This window comes from Podarcis raffonei, chromosome 2 (assembly GCF_027172205.1).
Source record: "Podarcis raffonei isolate rPodRaf1 chromosome 2, rPodRaf1.pri, whole genome shotgun sequence".
NCBI classification, from domain to species: Eukaryota; Metazoa; Chordata; class Lepidosauria; order Squamata; family Lacertidae; genus Podarcis; species Podarcis raffonei.
In genome coordinates, this window is record NC_070603.1 from 57,895,847 (window position 1) to 57,921,691 (window position 25,845).

General features: G+C 42.2%; 1 protein-coding gene across 3 annotated transcripts in view; it reads right to left on the reverse strand.

The window, feature by feature from the left end:
* The window catches only part of FSTL4 (follistatin like 4), a 348,356-nt gene that overhangs the window by 128,078 nt on the left and 194,433 nt on the right, over nt 1-25,845 (reverse strand). For all 3 annotated transcript variants that reach the window (XM_053376793.1, XM_053376792.1, XM_053376794.1), the window contains exons 5-6: nt 9,575-9,762; nt 5,099-5,219 (exon numbers count right to left, since the gene is read on the reverse strand). In XM_053376793.1, the coding sequence (XP_053232768.1) occupies nt 5,099-5,219; nt 9,575-9,762 (309 nt within the window). The remainder of the gene's footprint in view (nt 1-5,098; nt 5,220-9,574; nt 9,763-25,845) is intronic.

Sequence of the window (25,845 nt, forward strand, 5' to 3'; positions counted from 1 at the left end):
AATTTGTTGAAGGGAGAGATGAGGACTCATAAGGTTGGAGTTAACTGAATTTACATTGATTCTGAAATAACCCATTTCCTTGATTACTTTGGGCTGAGGAAAGATTCCCCGCCGGTTCTTACTTATAACCTTAACAGAAAGACAGACCTTTGTTCTATGATAGCTGATGCAATTCTATTGTTTCTGGACACACTCTGGTCATCTGCTTGACATTAGGAATAGCCACTCAAACGGCCAAGAAACTGTTCAGATGCAGCTCTCCAGTGGTTATGCTAGAATATAGCTCATTTTGCCTTGACAGTTGGCTACAATTTGGTGTACGTTTAACTGCCCTATAATTTCGAACACATCTTACTAATTTTGGTCTTTCGGTAATGGTTTGCACCTGTCTTGGGTTTCATTGCCTATTTAAAAATCAATGAACCACAAATACTTGAGGCCTGCTGAAACTAACCATATTTCCTGTGACTTTGAAAAACTATTGATCCAAATATGCTCCCCAGTAACTGCATGTCAAGTCTTTATAGCAAGGTTAATTCACTTTATAGTCTTCTTAACACAGGAGGGTTTATGCTTTATTACATATCCAGTACTCCAGATAGGATGCAATGAATTTTAAAGTATCCACAGTGCAAGGCAGATCCAGTGTGTTAACCAAGCTCAGCATTTCCCCTCCAACCTTCTTGAAAAGATTTTTTTATTTATTTCAAATGGGAACACAAAAACAGAAGCTTGCACTTATTTTTGTTTGCATTTAAGAAGGGCAGAGAGTCACCAGAAAAGGTCAAATGCTATTTCTGTAGTTTTTTTTTAGTTTTTTTGCAGGGTCCGTCTGACAAACATGGGACAGAAAAGCATTCATGAAGCAAAATGCCATTGCTTCTGTAAGCCTTGGTGTAAAAATAAAATTCTGAAGTTCTGAATATTAGAGAAAGAATAATGTCCCAAGTCTTACGACTTCTGAACTCCTAAAAGGCAGATTATTGTTATGCAAAGTAGTCTTCCTTCAAAACTTAAGTTTAAAAGTTACATTGGATATGCTTCTGGTCCCATTGTCAACTTCCTCTAGGGTCTAATTCCTGGCAAAAGGCACATAGGAGTTAGCAAAGAGTGAGCTTCCCCTGGCTCACCTCATAGTTTCACCCTGTGAATTTTCTCAAAGAACTATCAGAAGAAAGTGAGGTCTTTCCAAGGATTCAACCAAGCTTCGGAAGGAAGCCCCTTCCATGCTAGATCTTCCCTTTCCCTTTCCCTTAACAACAGTCGAGAGAGTGAGTAAAGTCGATAGGTTTGAAACAGCTGGCATCGTATAGGCCTCTGGCTTCTGATCTCAGGTGCATCCTTAGACACTTGTGTGCATGAAATCCACTTTAATTGACTTGGGATGCACTAGGTCCTAAAATCCCCTTCAACCGCAACTGTGCGCATGCTTGGAAGCATCAAAATCTTAACCACGAGGCTTCTCAGGCCTCTAATGTCCCCTGTTATACCTGTAGATTTCCTGTCCTTTTCAAGGATGGTTAGTTTGCTTGGGAAAGGAGGGGTCTGATGGGAAGGGCTGTCAAGTGGGGGGCCTAATATAACCTGGCTAATCCTACTCAGAGACATTGAAGTTAGTAGATATGACTGACTAAGGTTCATTAACCCTGCCCTGGGGTCCCTTTTTTCTTAAAGCATTAGTACCGTATTTTTCACTCTATAGGACGCACTTTTCCCCCTTCAAAAATGAAGGGGAAATGGGTGTGCGTCCTATGGAGCGAAGACGCCATAGCCCTGTGACCCTCTCCCGGCTGGAGAGGTAACGCGGGGCTATGGCAGGAGCCTCTATAGCCGCGTGTCACCTCTCCAGCCGGGAGAGCGCGCGCAGGGCTAAAGCAGCCCCCCGCGACCCTCTCCCAGCTGGAGAGGTGACGCGCACCTATGGCAGGAGCCTCCATAGGCGCGCGTCACCTCTCCAGCCAGGAGAGAGCGCGCGGGGCTAAAGAAGCCCCCCGCGACCCTCTCCCGGCTGCAGAGGTGACGTGCGCCTATGGCAGGAGCCTCTCTGCTGCGCCTTTCCGCTGCTCCCTGACCTGCTCTTTGGGGCTGGTGGTGGGCTTCCCCCCCCCCGCCAGCCCCAAAGAGCAGGTCGAAAGGAACCTGAAGCCTGGAGAGCGAGAGGGGTCGGTGCGCACCGACCCCTCTCGCTCTCCAGGCTTCCAAGGTAGCCGCCTGAACGCACCTTAAACGGCACCTTGTTTTAGAGCGGGAAAACAAGAGGGGGAAAATTCTCCCACTCTCTGCGCAGCGCCTCCTGCCGCTTCACTGAAGGGGCGCTGGGCAGAGAGCGGAAGAATTTTTTTCCCTTGTTCTCCCCCCTCTAAAACAAGGTGCGTCCTATTGTCCGGTGCGTCCTATGGTGCGAAAAATACGGTAATTGCTGAAGGGGGCATTGGGGAGTGGGTTTGTTGCAGAGAATGACTTGCTCAATCATTTCTACCTCTTTCATTTTTCTGCCCCAAATGAGCCCCACAAGCCTGGTGACACCTCATGGTATCCTGGGATGGTGTCAGGGCTCCAGCATCCTAGCAGGGTTCCCTTCTGACATTTCTTGTGGGCTACCCTTTAAATCATGCATCCCCTCCCGCCATTTCTTAGTACCGGTGACTGAGCGAATGCCATTTTTATTCAAACCGTTTATATACTGCCTACATTGAAACAAAACTCTTAAGTGGTAATTTTGCCCAATGCCCATAATACAGCATCCCTCTGGGGCACTGAACTGCTCACCACAATCACAGGTTAATCCCACTGAAGAGCACTAGAATAGGAGGGCGCCCAGTGCTAAGGGTCCCTTTCAAGCTTGAAGTTGGTCCTCTGTTGACTCTGCTTGCTCCCTCATGGAGTTCTAAATGCATGTTTACAAAGGTGTTGAACATGTATCTATTGCACGTCTGCTCCAAATTATCCATCCCCATCCCAGAAAAAACTGTCGTTCTTTTCAAAAAGTTGCTGGGAGAATCATACATGATTACTTTTGTATACACTCTCTAGTGTGGACCTTTGCTACGAAAGGTAAATAAGAGAAAGATGGGTGCTTTATTTGTACAGTGGTACCTTGGGTTAATAACTTAATTCATTCTGGAGGTCCGTTCTTAACCTGAAACTGATCTTAACCTGAGGTACTACTTTAACTAATGGGGCCTCCCGCTGCCACCGCACAATTTCTGTTCTCATCCTGAAGCAAAGTTCTTAACCTGAGGTACTATTTCTGGGTTAGCGGAGTCTGTAACCTGAAGTGTCTGTAACCCGAAGCATCTGTAACCCAAGGTACCACTGTATTCAGTCAGCGGCTTCAAATATTGATAAGCCTATTATTTACACTGATTAGTCTACTGTGGATCAGAAATAGATAACCAGTATATTGTATCTTAAAGACACATAATGTAGCAGTTGTCATGCTTTATTCTGCTGAAGGATGAACCCCAGCTTGATACAAAATGAGACCATCTCAAAAGAATTCAGAGTTAATACATACAATCTAGACTCTATTCTGAGCTCATCGCCCCAGACACTTTCTCATACCTGGTGCAGGGAAAGTTTATGGATGGGCCTCTATCAGGATCGCATTAAGCCTAGACAAGGAACTATGGAAATTTAAGAAAGGAAGGAGCTAGGGGAAAGGAAGGAACAGTGATAATGGCAAGAGGAAGGGCTTACAGTCCTGCTTTCTTAAAGAGTTCGGAGGATTTGAATTACAATGGGCTTGGGGATGAAGTGAGATTGTCATCAGAAGCTGCTGTCCAACAACAGGCATTATCATTAATCTCAGCCACACATTGCCATTACTGGAGAATCAAATGTTTAGATATGGCCCTAGAGAGGGACAATCCTTTCAAAGTTGTTGCTTATTCTCAGGTGACAGCAAGAAAACAGAGAAGAAAAATAACTTCACATAGCAATATTTGAACTCCACACTTTTATGAAAAGAATTTGTTTTGTTGCTAAACACAAACTGGAGTTCCATTACCTGCTGACAACACACAGAGGGAAAAAGTCAAGTCCATGTAGAAATCACCTTGTATACATTAAAACAAAATGCATAAGCTACAATGGCAAATTCTCAGTCCTCTCAGTGCTAAAACAAACCAACTATGATCAAGATTACACACATCAACTCCCCATTGATATATAAAGGGGAATTACAAATGATCGCTGATAAACTGTTTCTTGTGGGCTGCAAGAAATATCATGCATAATCCTCCCACTAAGAATGAAACACCACAACAATGCAGCCATCAAAGTCATCACTAAAGCAATCTTCTTCTGACATCTGTTCCATAAATTACTATTAACAACCGATGGAAGGGAGGAACCCCTATATGCTTTCAACATTTTCATGAGCATCACTCCCACATCTCCACACTAGGCACAAGAAGATAGATATTTGCCTACTAGCAAACAAAACCCTATCACAGCACTGAAATCTAATGGAAATGAAAACGTGTTTTCACCTCTAATTCTTGAAGAATTATATCTAACAAGGTATGTTTTAAAAACAACAGCACAGATCATAGAATCACAGAGCTGGACAGCACCCCCTGCAACACTACACAGTCCCCCATCAGATTTGAAACCATACCGGACCCTGCTTAGTTTTTGCAAATGTGCTAGCAGTTTTATTACTCCATTTTGACAATGCAAAGGTAAGAGTAAAAGAAGTGTGGGGACCACATGTAGTTTGTGTAAGAAATACCTGCCCATAATTTCTTGCAGGAGAGGGTGCACCTTCCTTCATACCTAGTTTCCTTTCCCTTGCAGAATCACTTAACAATGAGATGAGCTTGAGAGTGCTCACCTTCCACAGAATTATTACCCCCCCAAAAAAAACCTAATTTCATTCAGGCTTTGTGCCACTTTTGTCATCTGCTGCTTGGTAACAGAATGAAGAACAAATGCATTAAACTTTGCCTGGAGAAGATCCAGCTGGTTCAAGGGGCAAAAAGGTCCTTTAGGCACCCGGCAAGATGAGAGGACCATTTCTTGTCCTACGTTTGTTCTGCACATCCATATGCAGAGGATTCACTTTAGAAGTATAGATAGCAATAAAGTCACTTACGGAATGCAGTATACAGTTCTTGCAGAGTTAAGGAACCATCGTTGTTGTAATCATCAAATCGGAGAAGATCCTCTGGTGTACAATCTGAGAAAACTTCTTCCAGGTCGTCCCTTTTCATCAACTGTTGAGATCAGGAAAAGAGGTGGAATCATTAGAATTACTTAACCAAATTTAATTGAATATACTTTTAATTGCATGGAAAAACTGAACACTGGGATATTGTGGGGTGGGGAAATAGGCCATAGAAAGTACATAAGCTTGGTATGTTTAGACAAAAATTGCATTTTCTTAGGAATGTTGAGCTCTTCCTGATGTTTTCCATTGTTGCTTGAAGGTTTCTACAGCTACCTTGTATGAGATCAAGTGGTTGGAAGGCAGGAGTCGCCAATAAATCACCAGGAGTCATCAATCACCAATGTGATTGTTTTATGTTGCAAAATTTGTTGCAATATATAGAAATATTATACATCAAAACTCAGCTATACATGGCCATACTACATGCATGTTGTAATAGAAAAGCCAAGTTAACCTCAACAGCAGCAGCAGCAGCAGCAACAACAACTTTGTATGAAGTAGGCAAAAATGTCTCAAAAGCCTATCAGGAATCATTCAGAAAGTTCCTATTTAACACCTAAACTGGCTAATCCCCTACTTCCAAAAACATTGGGAAGGCAGAATGCAGCATCAGCCTACATTCAGACCCGCATAAATGTGTGACAATGCAATACAAGGAATCTCATGATACCATTTCAAAGATGGGGTGGGGGCAAACATGAGAATGCAGAAGGCCAAGATTCAAGTCACCAAGGATATGGTCAAAGAGTGCCTCATGTTCTTCATGATATCAGATGTGGCTCATTTCACTGGTGACAATGTCAAGTAATAATGCTACAAACATGACCCTTCATCCACCATGTAAAATAGTCAATAAAAGTGAAATCAACCACAACTTCCAGGGTCTACCTTTTAAAGATAGAAATTTCCCTTTGTCTGCTTTTGTATTGAAAATTGATTAAGTTTTCACAATACTGACAAGCTCCTTTGATTTAATGCCAGGAAAGAAATCACTTTAGCAGTTATGAATTTAGCAGATTTATGAATGTGACCCTACAGACACAGCTTTAAATGAAAATAATATTTCAATTACCATAGCTGTTAATGGGCTTGTATACTCAGAAGTTTATCTGATATTTCACAAGAATAAGGCTGATGTGTGTGTGGTGGATTTCAATCAAATGTTTTTAGTGGCTAAGACTGAATTTGTATCATGAATTAAAAGAACAAAAAATGACCTTCTACTTATTTATTGCTAGGGGCACTTTTCTCTCTGAAAAGAATTATTTGACATTAATTGAAGCAAATAAGTTGGCAATTCTCCAAAGGCTAAATTCCACTTTCCCTTAACTTTCCCTCTTTTTTTTAACCAGTTCAATACTGGGTAGGGAGAAAGATTTGGCAGATGTGTTGCAACAAAAATATGGTCTACATTAAAAACAACAACAACCTATCCTTCCTTTCAACCAAGTTAACTAAACTAACAGAAGCAATTATCATGTTCCTACATTAATTTTTGATGAATCCTGTATAATTGTTATGGCTTCTCATTTAATATCATTGTTATAGCTTCTCATTTATTTATCAGTATACAATATACAAGAACACTGACAGTGTATACTGACAGTATATCCTCTGCCCAGACTGTCATCTTATACAAAGCCCTTCTACATGCAACAGTTACATGCCAAATTTGACATATGTAAGAGAGCCTAGGAAGTGATACATCATATATAACTACATGCCATATGAGAATAACTATGATGTGGAAGTCAGTATGGGCTATGAAAACAAAGCAGAGGCCTCCTGCCAAATCCTCTGCAAACTTGGAACATAAGAATATAGGAATCTGTCTTGCGCTGAGTCAGAGCATTGCTCCATCTAGCTTGGTATTGTCTATAGTTACTGGAAGCACCTCTCCAGGATTTCAGGCAGGGACTTCTCCCAGTCCTACCTGGGGATGCCAGGGATGCCACAATGCAAGGCAGATGCTCTACCACTGAGCTATGCCCTTTCCCTAACTGGACACAGCAGAAAGAAGGCTGCATTTGTTCCCCTGATCCAAAGGTTGAATAAACATGGGTAAACATCCCATGGGTAAATAGCCTATGAAGATAGTGTCCCTTCCATCTCTTTACTTTCTCTTGTGTGACTTACTGGCTGCCATTTGCTCCTGTAAAATTTTGCACTTTGCAACATCACTGCAGCATATGGGGAAATGGCCAGCCATACCTTCCTCTGGCTTGTCTGGATTCCACTGCCAGGGAACGCATACAAGGGTGCAATGCTTCAGGGACTGAAATATAATAGGTTCCTGAAACAAAGGAGTCCTCCCTCCACTTCCCTTCATAAAAACAATAGGTCTCTCTCTCTCTCTTCCTCCTTAAGCCAGATCATGTTACACTTTTGAATGACCAAAGAGAGAGCCCTAGATTTACGTAGTTGTGCAGATATGAGCATATTTTACTCTAAGTGAAAGGCACTGCAAGTATCACAGAACAGGTATGCCCCATGCCTCAGAGGTGTTCCTGAGTGAATGTCCTTATTTTTCTCCTTACAAACAAATGGTTTTTGTTTAGCCCTAAGGGAGAGAAGTAAAGTGCTCACTACTCGGCCCAGCTGAAATTCAAGGCATATGAGAACACAGCTCATGTCTCTGTGCTCAGGAGCCTTGGCAATATCCAAGCCCTCCCTCCAAACAAATAAATCTGCTAAAATGATGGGAATTCTGCTCGCAAGATAATGAAAACCACTTCTTTCATTCCATTGTAACATGCATCATATATAGTAGCTACTCCTAATGCCTGATTACATTTGCATTTCGCTTTGTCAGTGCATCACACACACACACAAAATGACATTTTTCAGTTTTTTCAAGCCTGAAAAATATCACATTTCTGCTCAACCAATTAGTGCTCATTCATGAATTTAGCAGACATTGGATGTTATATGGTCTTTCCTTCTTTGATCTATCATAACAACTCAGCCAAAGAGGTGATTTCACAAAACTTCTCATTCAAACCATCTCAACATGCCATGTTATTGTGACAATTAAGTTGTGCAGCTATTTAATCCTTTCAAGGTGGGACTTACTAGGAGTACATTCCAGCACATAAACAAACAAAACAGATGGAGAAAGAAATATTGTGTAAGGGCTAATCAACATTTCAGTTAGGATGCTTATTAGCCAAATCCATTATGTGGTTCCCACCCTCCCCTCTCCTTCCTTAGTTCAGGGAACTTAGGGATGGGGCAATATTTGCCTTTTTCTGGTCTTTTGCAGAAGGTAAAGCAGCATCTTGCTGACTCCTGAAAACTCTCAAAAAAATATAGCCCAGCAGAGCTCATTCCATTGAAAATTCACTCCTGAAAATTTGCAGAGGAAAAGGAGAGAAACTACCCAGCAAATCTCCTAAGAACATTAGAAGAGCTTGTTGGATCAGGCCAATAGCTCATCTTGCCCAGTCAGATGCCTGTAGGAAACCAACGATCAGAACATGAGAACAAGAGCCTCTCCCCTCTTGTGGTTTTGAGCAACTGTGTCATCTTACAAGAACAAATGGAATCCTCCTTAATGAGGGTCCTGGTTGCACGCGGGCCCCTAAGGCACGGCCGCTAGGAGAGTTGTTTCCGGGCGTGGCCCAAGCCTTAACCGTTGGGCCCCAGGATCACACCAGGCTGTTTGGGCCAATTGGGCCAGTTGGTGTGAAGTTTTTTTCAGGGGAAGGGCTCGGGGGCCTTGAAGCACGAATGAACATGCTGGATCAGATCAAGGGTCCATCCTTCTTCCTGGTTAGCTGGATCTTTCTCAAAAATGCATAATCAGGGCATGATGGGAATAACCTTCCACAACATGATGATAAAGACAATTTCACTTTGTATGTGTGTGTGTGTATGTGTGTGTGTGTGTCTCACCACCATATATCTAAACTGATCTATTGTCAATCAACACTTCTGCCGCTACAAAAGGATATTGTACATGTGGGACAGAAACTGTTGTTAATGAAATTTTTAGTATTAGAGCATCTCAGAGGAAGAAGGGAGAATCTATGCTGATTTTCATATTTAAATATTTTTCAATGCAAATAAAATCTGATATCTGTCAGTGAGCAGGGCATGTTTAAAAAAGATGATTGCAGACGCAAACCTATATTTGCCAGAGAGCTAAGGAGGAAAAAAAAACGTGGCATAGAAAATTCTTATTTTGCAAAATATCCTTAACAATATAAAATAATGCCACCGCTTCCTGAGGCAGATGGGAGAAAAGTCAGCTATGGCAAGATATTTCATAGTCTAATTTTCAGCAGAGTTTTACAAACAGCTAGTCTCTTGAGGATTCCACTGTGGTTACACTCAATTTACACTTTGAATGGGAAATGCAGTCCACTTCATAATTTGATTTTCATTGAACAACAAACCCACCTGAGCCAATTCAGAGCTGCTGAGGTGCCCATCACCATTTATATCCAAGTGGTTAAACATATCTTCAACTAAGAAGCGCTTCTGGATTCTCTCATCTCCTGGGTGATTTTGCTGCCTCTGCTGGTGAGATTGAAGGTCCAGCAGGATACCCTTCAGTTGACGGTAGTCTGCCATTGTACACGTGTCACCTGAAAGATAAAATAAGATTATGTGACTGCATGCCTCTCCCTGCTTGATCTGCTAAAAGACTGCACTTCTACGGAGCCAGAAAAGGTGCTGCCCAAAGGGAGATGCCCTGCACCTACTGAGGTTTTCAAAAGCAATGCTTTAAGATGATCCTAATGAGATGCCCTTTCATAAAGACAAGGTTTTTCCCCTCCCTAAATCCTACCTCCAAGAAACTTCATCAGTATCTCACTTTACAGATTATACGGCTTCACTCAGCAGACAACCGTGTAAAATGTAATATCTGCTGAATGCATTAAATGTCCTCTAGATGCTTTTTTTAAAGTATCCTTATTTGCCCCCACATAGTCGCAGTTTATGCACCACTGCGTTTCCACAGTGCAGTCCGGTTTTTCTAATATATAAGGAGAAGATTAGAGTGGCTTTGAAGTGGTGATCATAACTAACTGAGTCTCAAGGCGTGAACTGCTGATTATCAGACGGAAGTGCTGCGGTATCATTTGCACACTGTAAATATGCCATTTACAAGCTGAAACTCAAATTACCAAACTCGAAAACCATTAGTTCTGCGGCTGTGTTATATTACAAAAGTTTCAAAAGGTGTTTTTTTAAAAAAATAAACAAATAAATAAAAATAAAAGCAGCAATGTACTTGGTAACATCTGCAAAAAGAACTCCCTACTGTAGAAGGGAGCACAACTAGCCTAATCAAAGACTTGAAGTCAGCTGGCCAGGTACATAGCACTGTAAAGCACAGAGGATGGAGGGCAACTCCAAATCTTCCCAGACGTTTGCCTCGGATATAAGATATCCTGATTTCCATTGGACTGACTCCTGATAATGAGTTCAAGATTAGGATGATAGGATATGAAACCAAAATGGGGCTTCTGCTGGTTTGCCGCTGCTCTTTTCCCCTTTCTGTCAGTGGAGGTTGGGACAGGGACCAGTGTAGTGTGTAGGGGACCACTAATGTTCAGAATAAAAAGATCCCATAAGTAAGTCTGACTGGGGAAACAGTGGACAGATATGGAGTAACACTGAAGCAGAGTATGTATTAGTGGAGGAGCCAACATTTTGTTACAACCAGAGGCGTAGGAAGGGGGTGCGGGGGGTGCGGGGAGTGCAGACCAGACCAGGTGTCATCGCTGAGGGGGGTGACGACTCCTAAGCCTACCCCGAACCGTTGATGTGGGGGGGGGGTGACAAAAAAATTTCCACACTGGGTACCACCTGACCTTGCTACGTCTCTGGGTACAATTGTATCCTTTCAAGAACAACTATGTTCTAAAGAGTGTTTTTATGTGCATTTTGTTGAACACGTTTAGAAACCTCCCTGGTAAAACAGAGTTTCTGGTTGTGGTAAGGTTTCTAAGACTGTTAAACAGAACATGCTCCTAAACTCTCTATACTTTTCACATGAAATGCATGAAGGTCCCAAAAAAGATTCTGCATGCCTGTGGGAATGCTGGGAGGCAGATCGTTTTAGCTCTTGGGTCTTTGGGTGAATCGTGCTTTAATGGAAACTCAAATCATGGAAGAAGAAGAACACCAAGAGAACAGAAACTCTTCCTTTTAAAACCCCACTCCCACAATAAGTAGAGCTGCACACTGTAATTGGTATATTAATCAACTAAAGCTTTAGGCAATTAATCAAAGGATGCCACTTTTAATCAGTAAGTGCAGATTTTCATCAGTGGGGCTGTGAGTTAATAGCACAGTTGTTATGTAACCATTTTAGCTCTGGTTTATCTATTTGAGAGGAATGGGGGGGGGAATGCTAAAAGTGGCCTTTCCCTTTGCCCATCAGCACTGGATTTTGTTTATGGGGTTGTAAATTATTATACACTTCCTTCACTGTCTCAGTATACATTGTGGTGATGGGCAATTCAGCAAATGTAATTTAATCAATGTAAATTTAATTGACTAATGAACACAGTAATTGGTGACATGCCATTTAATTAATCAAAAAAACATTATTTAGGCTGCAGTCCTAAGCACCCTTACTAGGCAGCAAGGCCTACAGATTTCAAAGAATGGCAATGTTTTGGTTTGTACAGGCAGTGCTTCTGATATGTGTTCGTTTGAGCACATATGTCATAGACCGAATGGAGCAAACAGCACGCAGACCTAGTGGTGGGAGGAAAAAATCCTTAAATAAGAGACACGGGGGAATGATTAATGGACTTCAATGTCTGTACACTAATGCGCAAAGTATGGGAAATAAACAAGATGAGCTTGAGCTCTTGGTACAGCAAACTAAATATGACATAATAGGCATCACTGAAACCTGGTGGGATAAGTCCCACGATTGGAATGTAATAATGGAGGGATACAATCTATTTCAGAGAAACAGACCAGACAAGAAAGGAGGAGGAGTGGCGTTATATGTCAGGGATGTGTATACCTGTGAAGAGATCCAAGATTTAGAACCTCAAAGCCAAAGTGAGAGCATTTGGGTCAAAATTAAGGGAGAGAAGAATAACAGTGACCTCATTGTGGGAGTTTACTATAGATCCCCAAGCCAAACGGAGGACATAGATGATGCCTTCCTGGAACAGATGGCCAAGCATGCAAAAGGAAGGGAGATAGTAGTAATGGGGGACTTCAATTACCCGGATATTTGTTGGATGTCAAACTCAGCCAAGAGCATAAGGTCAAACAGATTCCTCACTGGCCTTGCAGACAACTTCATTGTCCAGAAAGTGGGAGAAGCTACAAGAGGAACAGCCATTTTAGATCTGGTCCTAACCAATGTTGATGACCTGGTTAGTGGGGTAGAAGTGGAAGGATCATTAGGCGCGAGTGATCATGCTCTTCTGAAGTTTACTATACAGCGGAAAGGAGCAGCCAAGCATACTAGGACTCAATTTCTCGACTTTAAGAAAGCCGACTTCATAAAACTTAGGGAAGTGCTGGGTGAGATCCCATGGACAGTAATACTAAAAGGAAAGGGAGTTCATGATGGCTGGGAGTTTGTTAAGAGGGAGATAGTAAAAGCACAACTTCAGGCAATACCAATGAGACGGAAACATGGAAGGTGCCTAAAGAAGCCAGGGTGGCTATCTAAAGAACTTTTAACTGAGTTAAGATTAAAAAAGGATGTGTACAAAAAATGGAAAAGGGGGGAAACCACCAAAGAGGAATTCAAACAAATAGCCAGCACGTGTAGACACAAAGTCAGAAAAGCTAAAGCACAGAATGAACTCAGGCTTGCTAGAGAGGTTAAAAGCAACAAAAAAGGCTTTTATGGGTATGTTCGTAGCAAAAGGAAGAACAAAGAAACAGTGGGGTCACTCAGAGGAGAAGATGGTGAAATGCAAACAGGGGACACAGAAAGGGCTGAACTCCTCAATGCCTTCTTTGCCTCAGTCTTCTCCGATAAAGAAAACAATGCCCGACCTGAAGAATTTGGAGCAAATGATTCAGCAGAGGAAACACAGCCCAGAATAACTAAGGAGATAGTACAAGAATACTTGGCTAGTCTAGATGTATTCAAGTCTACAGGGCCAGATGAACTGCATCCAAGAGTATTAAAAGAACTGGCAGATGTGATTTCAGAACCACTGGCAGTCATCTTTGAGAATTCCTGGAGAACAGGCGAAGTCCCGGCAGACTGGAGGAGGGCAAATGTTGTCCCTATTTTCAAAAAGGGGAAAAGAGAGGACCCAAATAATTACCGCCCAGTCAGTCTGACATCAATACCAGGGAAGATTCTGGAGCAGATCATTAAGCAAACAGTCTGTGAGCACCTGGAAAGGAATGCTGTGATCACCAATAGTCAGCATGGATTTCTGAAAAATAAGTCATGTCAGACTAACCTGATCTCGTTTTTTGACAGAATTACAAGCCTGGTAGATGAAGGGAACGCAGTGGATGTAGCCTACCTTGATTTCAGCAAGGCATTTGACAAGGTGCCCCATGATATTCTTGTAAAGAAGCTGGTAAAATGCGGTCTTGACTATGCTACCACTCAGTGGATTTGTAACTGGTTGACTGACCGAACCCAAAGGGTGCTCATCAATGGTTCCTCTTCATCCTGGAGAAGAGTGACTAGTGGGGTGCCACAGGGTTCTGTCTTGGGCCCGGTCTTATTCAACATCTTTATCAATGACTTGGATGATGGACTCAAGGGCATCCTGATCAAATTTGCAGATGACACCAAACTGGGAGGGGTGGCTAACACCCCAGAGGACAGGAACACACTTCAAAACGACCTTGACAGATTAGAGAACTGGGCCAAAACAAACAAGATGAATTTTAACAGGGAGAAATGTAAAGTATTGCACTTGGGCAAAAAAAATGAGAGGCACAAATACAAGATGGGTGACACCTGGCTTGAGAGCAGTACATGTGAAAAGGATCTAGGAGTCTTGGTTGACCACAAACTTGACATGAGCCAACAGTGTGACGCGGCAGCTAAAAAAGCCAATGCAATTCTGGGCTGCATCAATAGGAGTATAGCATCTAGATCAAGGGAAGTAATAGTGCCACTGTATTCTGCTCTGGTCAGACCTCACCTGGAGTACTGTGTCCAGTTCTGGGCACCACAGTTCAAGAAGGACATTGACAAACTGGAACGTGTCCAGAGGAGGGCAACCAAAATGGTCAAAGGCCTGGAAACGATGCCTTATGAGGAACGGCTAAGGGAGCTGGGCATGTTTAGCCTGGAGAAGAGGAGGTTAAGGGGTGATATGATAGCCATGTTCAAATATATAAAAGGATGTCACATAGAGGAGGGAGAAAGGTTGTTTTCTGCTGCTCCAGAGAAGCGGACACGGAGCAATGGATACAAACTACAAGAAAGAAGATTCCACCTAAACATTAGGAAGAACTTCCTGACAGTAAGAGCTGTTCGACAGTGGAATTTGCTGCCAAGGAGTGTGGTGGAGTCTCCTTCTTTGGAGGTCTTTAAGCAGAGGCTTGACAACCATATGTCAGGAGTGCTCTGATGGTGTTTCCTGCTTGGCAGGGGGTTGGACTCGATGGCCCTTGTGGTCTCTTCCAACTCTATGATTCTATGATTCTATGATTCTATGATCTCACCAAACCTGGAAGTGACCTGAAAACATCACAAAAAAGGGGTGGAATGGGCCAGGGTGGGGGGGTGGAACGGGGTGTTTACAGAATTTTTTAAGGGTGTTTCAAATATATATGATTTCAGAAAAATGTGTGGTAGCATGGAATGTAACCCCCACGTAAATTGGGAGTTGCCTGTATATTGTTTTGGGAAGTGTGAATTGAGTAGCTTCACTTTTAACTGTGAACTGAACCAAACTCATCTCCCACCCCCAGTAGGCATAGCATGATCCCACCCAAGCATAGCATAAGACCTGTCTACCTTCTATCATATGAATCTGTCCAATAACGCCTCCAGAGAGAAGCTCATCTGGATCCATTTTCGATCTCTTCCCAGTGCAAAAGTGACTGGAAATTTTATTTGCCCAGTTTTTCCAGTATCTTGTATATCTGGTTTTAGCAGTTGTTTTATACATAGTCTGGCTTTCATTGATTTCCATGCTTTGTACTATTTTTATTGCTGTATTTTCTTGTGCTTTTTTACTCTGTGTGTAAGTTGTATTGAAAGTTTACGCTGCAGCATAGCTGGCAATTTAGTCAATACATAGTGTGGGATTCAACTAAGTTGTTGCATGCATGGAACAAGGTCCATTTGCACAACATGACCATCTCCTTGCCCTATGCATCTTTGGTGTCCCTTAAATCTGCTTTGGGGAGTTGGACGAACCCTCTGAACAAAATTAGGTGGTCACATGGAGAGGACCTCGTTCCCCATATGCATACCATACTCAGCACTACATTCAATTTTACCCATGCGGTTGTATTCCATTGAGACCTACTCAAGGTAAACCCACTAGAATTAAAGTACCTAAGTTAGTCATGTGCATTAATATCAATGGGTCTATTCTATGTATCCAGTGGCCAGGAGTGCCTTCCATCAGCTTCGGCTGGTGGCCCAGCTACACCCCCATCTGGACAGGGATTGCCTAACTACTGTTGTCTATGCTCTGGTAACCTCAAGGTTAGATTACTGCAATGCATTATACGTAGGGCTGCCTCTGAAGACGGTTCGGAAACTTCAGCTAGTGTAGAATTCAGTGGCCAGGCAGTACGGTTTGAGCATATTACGCTGATCTTGGTCCGACTGCACTGGCTACCAATTAGTTTCTGGGCCCAATTCAAAGTGCTGGTTTTGATCTATAAAGCATTAAACAGCTCAGGACCACAATACCACAAGGACTGCCTCTTTCCATGTGAACCTACCCGGACCCTGAGATCATCTTCTGAGGCCCTTCTTTGTGTGCTTCCTTCTCGAGAGGTCCAGAGGGTGGCAACATGAGAATGGGCCTTCTCTGCAGTGGCTCTCCATCCATGGAATGCTCTCTCCATGGAAGTTCACCTGATGCCTTCATTATACACCTTTAGGCACCAGGCAAACACGTTCCTTTTTAACCAGGCCTTTGGTTGATCTGATTTACATCCTATGCCCTTTTAAAATGTGTTTTTTGTGGGGGAGGGGGGCTATTGGGTTGTTGTTTTTATTTTTATTATGTATCTTGTGGTTTTATATCTTGATTTTATTCTGTGAACTGCCCTGAGGCCCCCAGGTATAGGGCGGTATGTTAACAACAAAAACAACAAGAAGTAGTAGGAATAATATTGGCTATAACCCTTAATGTACATATAAATATCTCAAACATAAGACGGTGGTGTCTTCCTCACCTAAAGAGAGCGAAGTCCCCATATTTAAAACGACATTGAAAAAGGATTCAAATGACCGGTTCAAGACAGAGCTAGCACTTGATAAGCTACTCATGTTTCAGTTTGTCTTTTATGAATAGGTGTCTCTTTTTATATGAATGGCTAATCACAGGGAGCATTTCTACTCAGCCAATTTATCCTTTAATATCATCCTGTGAGACGCATGGCTACCCCTCCGCCTGCATAGATAAAAATCACTGCTTGACACCTCTAGCACATCAGAGCATCACTTAAGTCCTATTCAGGCACCCCCCCCAGCCACAATTAAAAGCACACAAGGAAAGGGGAGGGGGTAGGCTGGCAATCTCTGCCCCTTCAGCGTTGAAGGGTAGCTTGAGCTCAGGTTCTTTAGGGCTTTAGAACTAAAACTTTAAATCTGACCCAGCCCCATATTGGCAGCCATTGCAACTCCTTTAATGGTGCTATAATGTGTACATACTGTAGCAAGATGTCCTACTCAGCAACCTAGCTGCCACATCCTGTACTGGCTGCAGCAACTTCTGTACTCATGGAGGCTCCTTGCGCAACTCAGAACTCACAGTTTAGAAGCTGCCTTGGTTGGTACACCAGCTATGACCATTCCTGGTCCAGGTCAGCTTCAGCTCTGGGGTTCATGCATTGGTAACTTGAAGACTAGACTGCTGTAATGCTCTCTATGTGGGGCTGCCCTTAAGGTTGGTCCAGAAGCTGCACAGGTTTCTGGTAGAAGGGCTCAGTAAGAATACCAACCATCTAGCTTTTATCCCTGTCCCTACTTTTGCCTCAGGTTTGCTATCAGATATTGTGTTTAATAAGTATCATTGCATTTAATACATCAAGCAGAGAGAGAGAGAGGAGTGAGTTAAAAGCTTTCTTTTCCCCAAGGGACACTTAATGGAACAGTTAACACAGAGACCATTTCTATTCAATATTATCGTTCTTTTTACCACACACATTAAATGAAAATTAAAAATTACATATGCAAAAGAGAAAAAGAAATGGATTGGATCCAGAGTGGCCTTTGAGGGAAGGGGAGGGCTATGATCCAGTGGATGTGCCTTCTGGAAGAGGAAGAAGGGTGATTTTCACCAAAGCCCACTTTCGCCTGCCATGCCACCACCCGCTCTGTTTCAAATAGGGGTGGGAGTTGGTGGGATTTGATTGAGTTCACATTGAAAGGCAAACCTACCTAATTCACACACTTTCCAAAACAATGCATGAACTGAATATCCTTTAAAATCTGCACTTCTTTGAATTTTGCAGCGCAGTTCTCCAGACACGAAAGTGCATAAAATGCATGCATTTGTGAAAATAACGAACAAAAACATTATATATGGGGAACTGGTTTTGCAAAGGAGGATTTTGTACTAAAATGCAGATGAATTTCCCTGAGGACTTTTTTAAACCAACCAACCAACCAACCAACCAACCCACAAATAGTTATAGAATGCAGAAAACTGCAGATTGGAAAAATGAAAAACAGAGAGAAAGCAAAACTGAGAGATTCGGCCACCCCTGATGCCTCTGTGTTCTCTTCCAATGCTGCAAGGGAGTTTCTGCATCTTCAGCAAGCAACCTTCTAGGAGAGGAAAGGAGCATTTGTGATGGAAGAGTTCCTCCTGTGTGGCTGATGCGAATTCTAAGAAGTAGAATTCCTGGCGCCACTTTCTTCAAAAGCTTTACCCAAACTCCTGAAAGTGGCTTCCCTCCCTGCACTGTTCAACTGGATGGCTTTATTTTTTTAAAAAAAATCCTGTAACTCCCTTACCTTCTCCACAAAAGGGTTCTTAAAATCCTATTTGAGATGTTTGTATAGGGCTTAGCAAGGGCAGTGGCTACTCTCTGCTTATCATTTCCCTTTACCCTCTCGCTGCTGTCAATGACACTTGTAATCTTCTTACGCTGTGCTTGGAATCCACTAGCTTTATCTACTAAATACTCTCACTTCTTAGGTTTCATTTGGCAGCACCAGTGGCTCATACAAATGTGTCCCCTTTCCGGCACTATAACTGTTGCTGCTAAGACAGATAGAATAATGAAACGCCATTTTTTTTTATTAAAAAAATGTGCTCTCACAAATGTGTTCTTTCCTCTGCTTTGTTAAGTGCCCTCCAGCAGTTTCCTTTCCTTCACAACACGAATTCATTATTAGCAATTTATCTCATTTCAGAATATCCTCATTGGTGAGTCTTTTTAATAGGTAGCTCACAGCTGGGTTGCCTTGTTAGCAACTCCCAAGGACTCCTGATTCTTTCATAAATTGAACCTATATTCTATGTGCTACATTAGCTGGTTTTATGTCTTTTGAGGTACACCTTTGAGTCTGACCACCTGGTGTCCAAACCAGAAACATGGGTGTCAGTTTTCATCCATTTCCCCATCCCAAGGCAGGTTTTGAGAGACACAGCCACTTTGAAGACATTAAAGCTTTAGAAACATTTCACTGGAGCGTTCACAGAATGCAAGTAGTGAGGCAATCAGGCGGTGTTAAAATGACTGGATACAAGTTTCTTGCCCTCTGGGTTGAAAATATCTCTGATAACTTCTGCTCTCAAAGGCTCAGGGTGGAATTCAACTTTGCACTAAGGAAATTCTTCCATCAGCATAAGTATTTCTGATTGCTAGATGGAACAATCTCCCCTCCCCCTGCAACGTGTTCTGGGAGCTCTTCCAACCCCCCAGACCAGATTTTAGGGGGGTCATGGATGGGGAAGGGGGAAATCCTGTTTGCTTTTATTTGCCCCTTTCATGAGCTCCTTCATGGGTAGCTTAGATGCATGGGTGGATGGGGGAGAAGGACTGCCCCTCTCCTGACACCCACAGGTTTTGCAGGTTTTTGCAAAGGGGTGTCTGTGCACGTACAGCTGTACTCATGCTGGTGTTGCTTGAGATCAGAAACTCTGGACCATCAGAGGCCAGGGCCAGCAGGGTGTGGCAATGCCAAGCGAAGGGCCAGTGTGTGCATTCAACCTTTGGCAGGAAGGCTGGTGACTAAGCATTTCAGCGCTGTTTATAATAGCTATAAATAATATCTAATCAGTGTGGCTACACCAACTGAAGAAACACTGCAGTGTGACACACTACTCATTTGCAGAGTCTGTTGGGGATAGTGGCTCTCACTGTTTTTAATGTTTCCCTGCCCAACATTTTGCTTTTCATTACAACCTGGGGCAGAAAAGCCCTGAATTTCATGGTCTTTCCAAATCTCATTTCATGACCTATAATTCAGGGGCTGCTTAAAGTTTCATTGGATCTGTATGGAAATTATGTTGAAAAATCCATCCCTTGTTTTCCAGGTCTCTTTATAATTGGATTTATTTATTTATTTTAAGTCTTTAACACAACCTAATTACATGTGTTTGTACTTTCAAAGTTATCTGTCTCACCTCTAATCATCAGGACTCACCAAATATATATCATGTAGCCACTCAATTAACAATCAATTGTAACAGCACTCTGGAGCCTTTTTTTAGCAAAATTCCTGTCCCTTTCCCCTTCTAGAATATGATTGATGCTAGTGGGGGTCAACACATCTCCCACTCTGAAGTGCCACTTCTGTTTCTTCAGATCTTTTTGATGATATACAAATATTACACATAAGATACATCCACTGCAATGATTTCAATACATTTCCCTAGCAGAGGTCTTCACTGTGAGCATAATAGCATGTACTGAAACTACATTCAAAAATCATGCTTCCACTCCAATGGGCAGATTTTCCCCATTTTTCTTATTTCATTCCTTGATTTCAAAATTAGGCATGCATGCACGCTGTATAAAATTAAGGAGGAGTGGAAGCTTCCTGTTTTCCTATATTCCAGTTTTCATAGGCATGCGTATTTGTGTTTTGTGTGTGTTTCATGGAACAATTCAGGATTCCTGTTGGATTGGTTCCACTTCAGAAATAAGATGGGGTAATTTAGATCTCCAAAATCCAGAGGGAAATTCAGAAAAGGAAAACTTCAGAAGCATTGCTTCCAATGGAGCCAAGAACCCAAGCCTTATTCATGGTATATATATATATATATGGCTCCTCCCAGAGGAACTGGGGTCCTCATATGTAGGCCTACATCAGATTGATGCTCTTCACACATCAGTCAGGGACGGTAGCCAGCACACATGTTGGCATCGGGGGAACATTCTGAATAGCCCTTTCACGTGTTCAGTCTCCATGTGTCTTAAGAACTTCAATAGGGTTCTTAGTGAGCACAAAGCAACAGTACCTTCATATACTGCCAGAGGTGCTCTCTGAAGACACTTAAAAAAAGAAAAAGAATCTGTTTACATGTTTTATAATCTCCCAATATTCATGCGGTTTCAAAAAATGAAAAACACAGACTTTCAGGCTCTTGATTGCAAAAAGGCTCCGTAAATATTAATGTCCATCAAATTTACATGCTCTGTTCACAGAGGCCTATTCCCCCCTCTTTTTTTGTCTTCTCTTACACAGCAGCCACACAAATCATTCTGTTTAGCACTTCTGCATGCTTTGGCAGATAAAATATTGATCAGCCTGCCAAGAATCATAGAGCGTGGTCCTGTTTTTATGTCAGGACTTGGCAATGAACTACATTTATCAAGCCCATCCTCCCAGAGAATGGTAAGTGGTAAGTGATGACATCTCATTAATCCAGCTCCCTCAGTAATTGGCCCACTTTTGAAAATCCTACCCGGGGTTTCTGTGAAATGAAACAGATTATTACTGTGGGAGCTAAACACCAACCCACAGTTCACTGACTTTTGTGAAGTCAAATCTGCAAAACAACAAGAGTGTCAATCGGGTGTCAGGAAGGGGGTTAACTGAATGTTCTTCAAGCAGATGCAATTAACAAGAACTGGATGAACATGGCAGCAGCTCTGAGCAGTGAAAACTTGGGTATTCTTGAACATGCTACTGTGAAAGACAGCCTGACATACAACAGGGGCTAGGAACTCTGGCGGCTGCCTTGCTGTTGTGTTGGGATAGCAGGAAAAACAAATCAGGAAGGTGCAGGCCTTTCAAACACAACTGTCCTTTATTACAGCATATCATTAAAGGAATAAGAACTAGTGTATTCCTTCTAGCACTGAGTATTTCCTCCTCCATTTCCTAGAAGGCACACTTTTTAGCTATTCCAAATTCATTGTTTCATCATGCCACACAAGCGTCATACTATAATACCAGCATTTTCAAATGTTAACCAAGCAGCATGGGGCTGCCACAGCTCTACATTCACAGAAGGCATCTGCTACTTTTATGTGTTGCACATAGAAACAGGAATTTAATTGGAGGCAGTTTTTTCCTTGTCACAGCACTGCAGAGATGAGAGAAGCCACAGCTTGTGGCATTTTCATTTTCATTACTACTCTTAAAGGGGCAGGGGCCTCTCAGATAAAGGATACGGCAGCACCATACATTAATGATGTTAGCCACACAACCTTACACAAGTCTGCGCAGAATTAAGTTGCACTGCATTCAGTGGAGCTTACACCCAGGTACGTGGGTATAGGATTGAAGCCTAAGAGACCAGCTATCACAATAAGATGAATGATGAGCAAACTAAACAATATTAGAAACAATAAATGGTAGTTTCCCTCATGCAAGGAATAGATTGGGGGCGTATCATTAGGGCTATAATGTCTCTTTCCTTTATTACCTTGATCACACCCACCATACTCACTATTTTTTTTCAACCAGAAGAAGAACAACGGAATGGGGGAAGCACACAATTCTCATATTATCTAGTTTGGCACTTGGAATTTTTGTGCTGAATTCTCCATAACTGTATTATATAGTAATCTACATAATGTGGCTTCCTCCAAAAAAATCAATGGTGCATGAATCTAGATTTCCTTGTTGAGATGTGTTCCAGGGATTTCTGACATTTCCAATTTTTTAAGCTCACAGTGTCACTCAATGTAGTCAGCTGCCAAAAATATGGTGTCAATAAGTTTTCATCTCTGTAAATGAAGAGAATCACTTACTGAAAGTGAAAACCATTTGTTCAGCAAAAGAAATGCATTGAGTTTTCACTAAATCTTTGTCTGGGCTGCATTTCAGGCTGCAAGGTGAGGCTCACATGATGGAATGCACAAAAATGAAACAAAATACATACCCTCAAAAGTAGAAAGCTGGATGTCAAGGACAAGGGTTCACACTTCAAACCAACCAAGCCTTGTCTGGAATATTCTAGTTTTCTGTGTGGTGGAGCATACAGTCGCATGAGCTCCTATCTGCAGTCTAAAGTGCTACAGGCCAGACATAGGTTTGCCACTTCAGTGAGAACAAGGCCAGTTAATTCATCTAGAATATTAATTCTGTCTGGATAAGTTTCTAATACTTATGCCCATCAGTTTTGGGTTGCATTTGAATATAGTACTCAGGAGTGGTTTGCACAGTGGGGCAGAGCCACATTAATAGCCTCTCAGCAGTGGAGCCATTGCCACTTACTGGGAGAAGTGATGCATCACTGAGGTTGGGGCTGTGTGGGCACACCAGTGAGTGTTGGATTGGCTCCACCTCATTCTAAGCACCAGTGATTGCACTGCTGGGAGGCTACCAATGTACTCTGCTCCACCAGGTGAGCCACTCTTGACAGAACATTGGATACTGCCTTATCCCAAGTGAGACCCCTGGTCCATCAACTCAGTATTGTCTACCCTGCCTAGGACTGGCCTGCTTCTTTGGATGTTAGACAGGAGTCATTCCCAGCCCTACATGATGATGCCAGGGACTAAACTTGGGATATTTTGCATGCAGATAAAGTGTTTTATTATCAGCTGCAGCCTCAACTACTTGATGATTAACAACTAACCACTGTCTTTGGGTAGAATTTTGGATTGCAACAGAAGTTGTGTGATTTGTGTTTGGTTTCCACGCAATCCTCTCCCTGTTGACAGGATTGCATGGAGAAATATTTTTTTGCGCGTGTGCAAGAAATGCATTCATGCTGCCACAATTCCCATGCTCACACAGCGGCTCCCCAAAGTGTCCCAGGAATTTCAGAAATCAAAACACACAATGAGCACTCATACAACTGATGCAATCTCTCAGTGTGAACCTGCATCCCAGAACTGCATGACAAAACTGTCTTTAAAAAAACACACCAAGACCCATAGAAATTGATTCAAAGCTAAAATAGTCAACACTGCAACACGATTTCCATTTTGAAATTTATTTCCCTACCATCACAGGTTTTTAAAAGACATAAATATGCACCACCTGCTTCAGTGGAATATGAGCAGCGCACACTTCAAAACAGCATTGCCTAAACACCCATCCTCCTCTCCTTGAACAATATAGCAATCTCCCTTTACATATCTGCAGTTTGGTAACTCAGCAAATTTTCTTATTCTTCATCGCTGCCTGAAATTGGTGAGTTAGGATGTCATGATTGGGAATTACATTGGGAGCTGTCAACCTCCAGCCTGCATGCTGAATTACACATGATTATCTATCCGCATGCTCAGCTGTAAAGCAACTGAGAGTGCTGTACCCGACACTATCACAGAGAGAAATTGGTCCTTAGCTGTGGGATTGTCACAGGAAGAGAGAACTCTCCAGCCTCAGCTATTCCAGTGGGTGAAGCATCACACTGCAAGACAGGGACACATCACCAAAGGTAAAACTCAAGTGGGACTAATTCTCAGAGTGACTCTTTACCACACCAGATGTGGCATTAAAGAGGTTATTTGCAACAGCGTGAAGCTTGTCATTTTTTAAATGTCATTCCTTGTCAGCATGCAGTAACTACTTTAGTTTCTATACCACACCTGCTGATCTAGTGTTTTTGACAGCATTGCCTAGTTCAGGAAACAAAGCTGGCCAAACCAGTGATGGAAATAGCTTTCTGTTGTTTTTAAAACATTTATTTATTTATTAATAAGTTAGTTATTATATTTATATCCTGCCCTTCTTCCCAAAGAAGCCCAGCATGGCAAATAACAAGCAATAAAATAACAACAATAAAAAAATCTTAGAAACTTGGAGAACATCTTTCAAACAATTCAAATACATACACACACACAGAGAGCGAGCAAGGATGAGTTTGCTAGCTTTGCCCACTCCTTTGTCACCATCCCCACTGGATCTCCCAATGACTTGGATCAAGAGGGAGCTGGCCACATTTCTTAATAGAGAAATTATAGCCTATTCTGGATTATGATGGCATTGCTCCTACACTTAAATATTGTGCATCAACAGGGTCTGCAGTTTCATTTCAGTTCAAAGCTGAATATTTGAATCAAGTTTGCTCTTCTTCTTTGCACTGTCTCCATACAAAATCTTTTTGGCAAGAGTAAAACACTTCATTTGGGCATCTGAAATCTGCAAGTGAGGCATTCTGCATAAACAAGGAGAGCTGGAATTCTATCTCCTTGCTTCAGCAAATCACATGTAATTAGTTTAAGGAAGCCCTACTGTGTAAAACTGACATCTCTATTAAGCATGATGCTCTCTATCTTTGGCTTAATCTTCCGTCCCAGACATCTTGTGCTCTTGTGGATTGTACCTTGTATTTATGTTTAAAACATTATCGTGTTGTTTGCACAGGAACATCTCTGCCCACTTTGTACTCAGAAACAGATTGCTTCAAATTCACTGAGATTGAATTAACCCAAACCTTGGTTATCTTGGTTTGCTGCATGCTGCTCACATTTGACAGACAGGGCAGCACCAAAATGTAGACTGTTTGTCTGTATTTATTAAGCTGCCTGTGTTAGCGACACTTTCTTCCCTGGGAGCCCCTCAGGTGAGTGGTTCTCAGCCATGGTTTAAATTGATCAAAGAAAGAGCAAATCCCAAGGTCTTTGTTGCTCCGTTGTTGCTGATGAATACACAGAAATTAGAGGTGTCAAATATATTAGCCTTTTGGCTTTGGGTTTACATCCAATTACGTAACTGAAGCAAGAGCTCTATTTGTCTCAAATACTGCCTAGATGCTGCCTTCAGAGCTTGTATCTCAGAATGGACTGCATGTGCTAGGCACATGCAGAGATGTTGGGGTAGGTTTATGAAGTAACTACAAATATATGTTCCATTCTGGTCCTGGCAATTTAGTGCTTGTTTAGGGATATCAGAAAGCTCTGGAAAGACCTGTTTCTGTACAGATAATAATTCTGCTCTTTTTCTTCCTCCAAACCTTTATTAGGCATTACAGATATAGACCATCTTAAAACATCCATATACAAAAAAATTAAAACACAGTGGTACCTCGGGTTAAGAACTTAATTCGTTCTGGAGGTCTGTTCTTAACCTGAAACTGTTCTTAACCTGAGGTACCACTTTAGCTAATGGGGCCTCCCGCTGCTGCTGTGCCGCCGTCACACGATTTCTGTTCTCATGCTGAAGC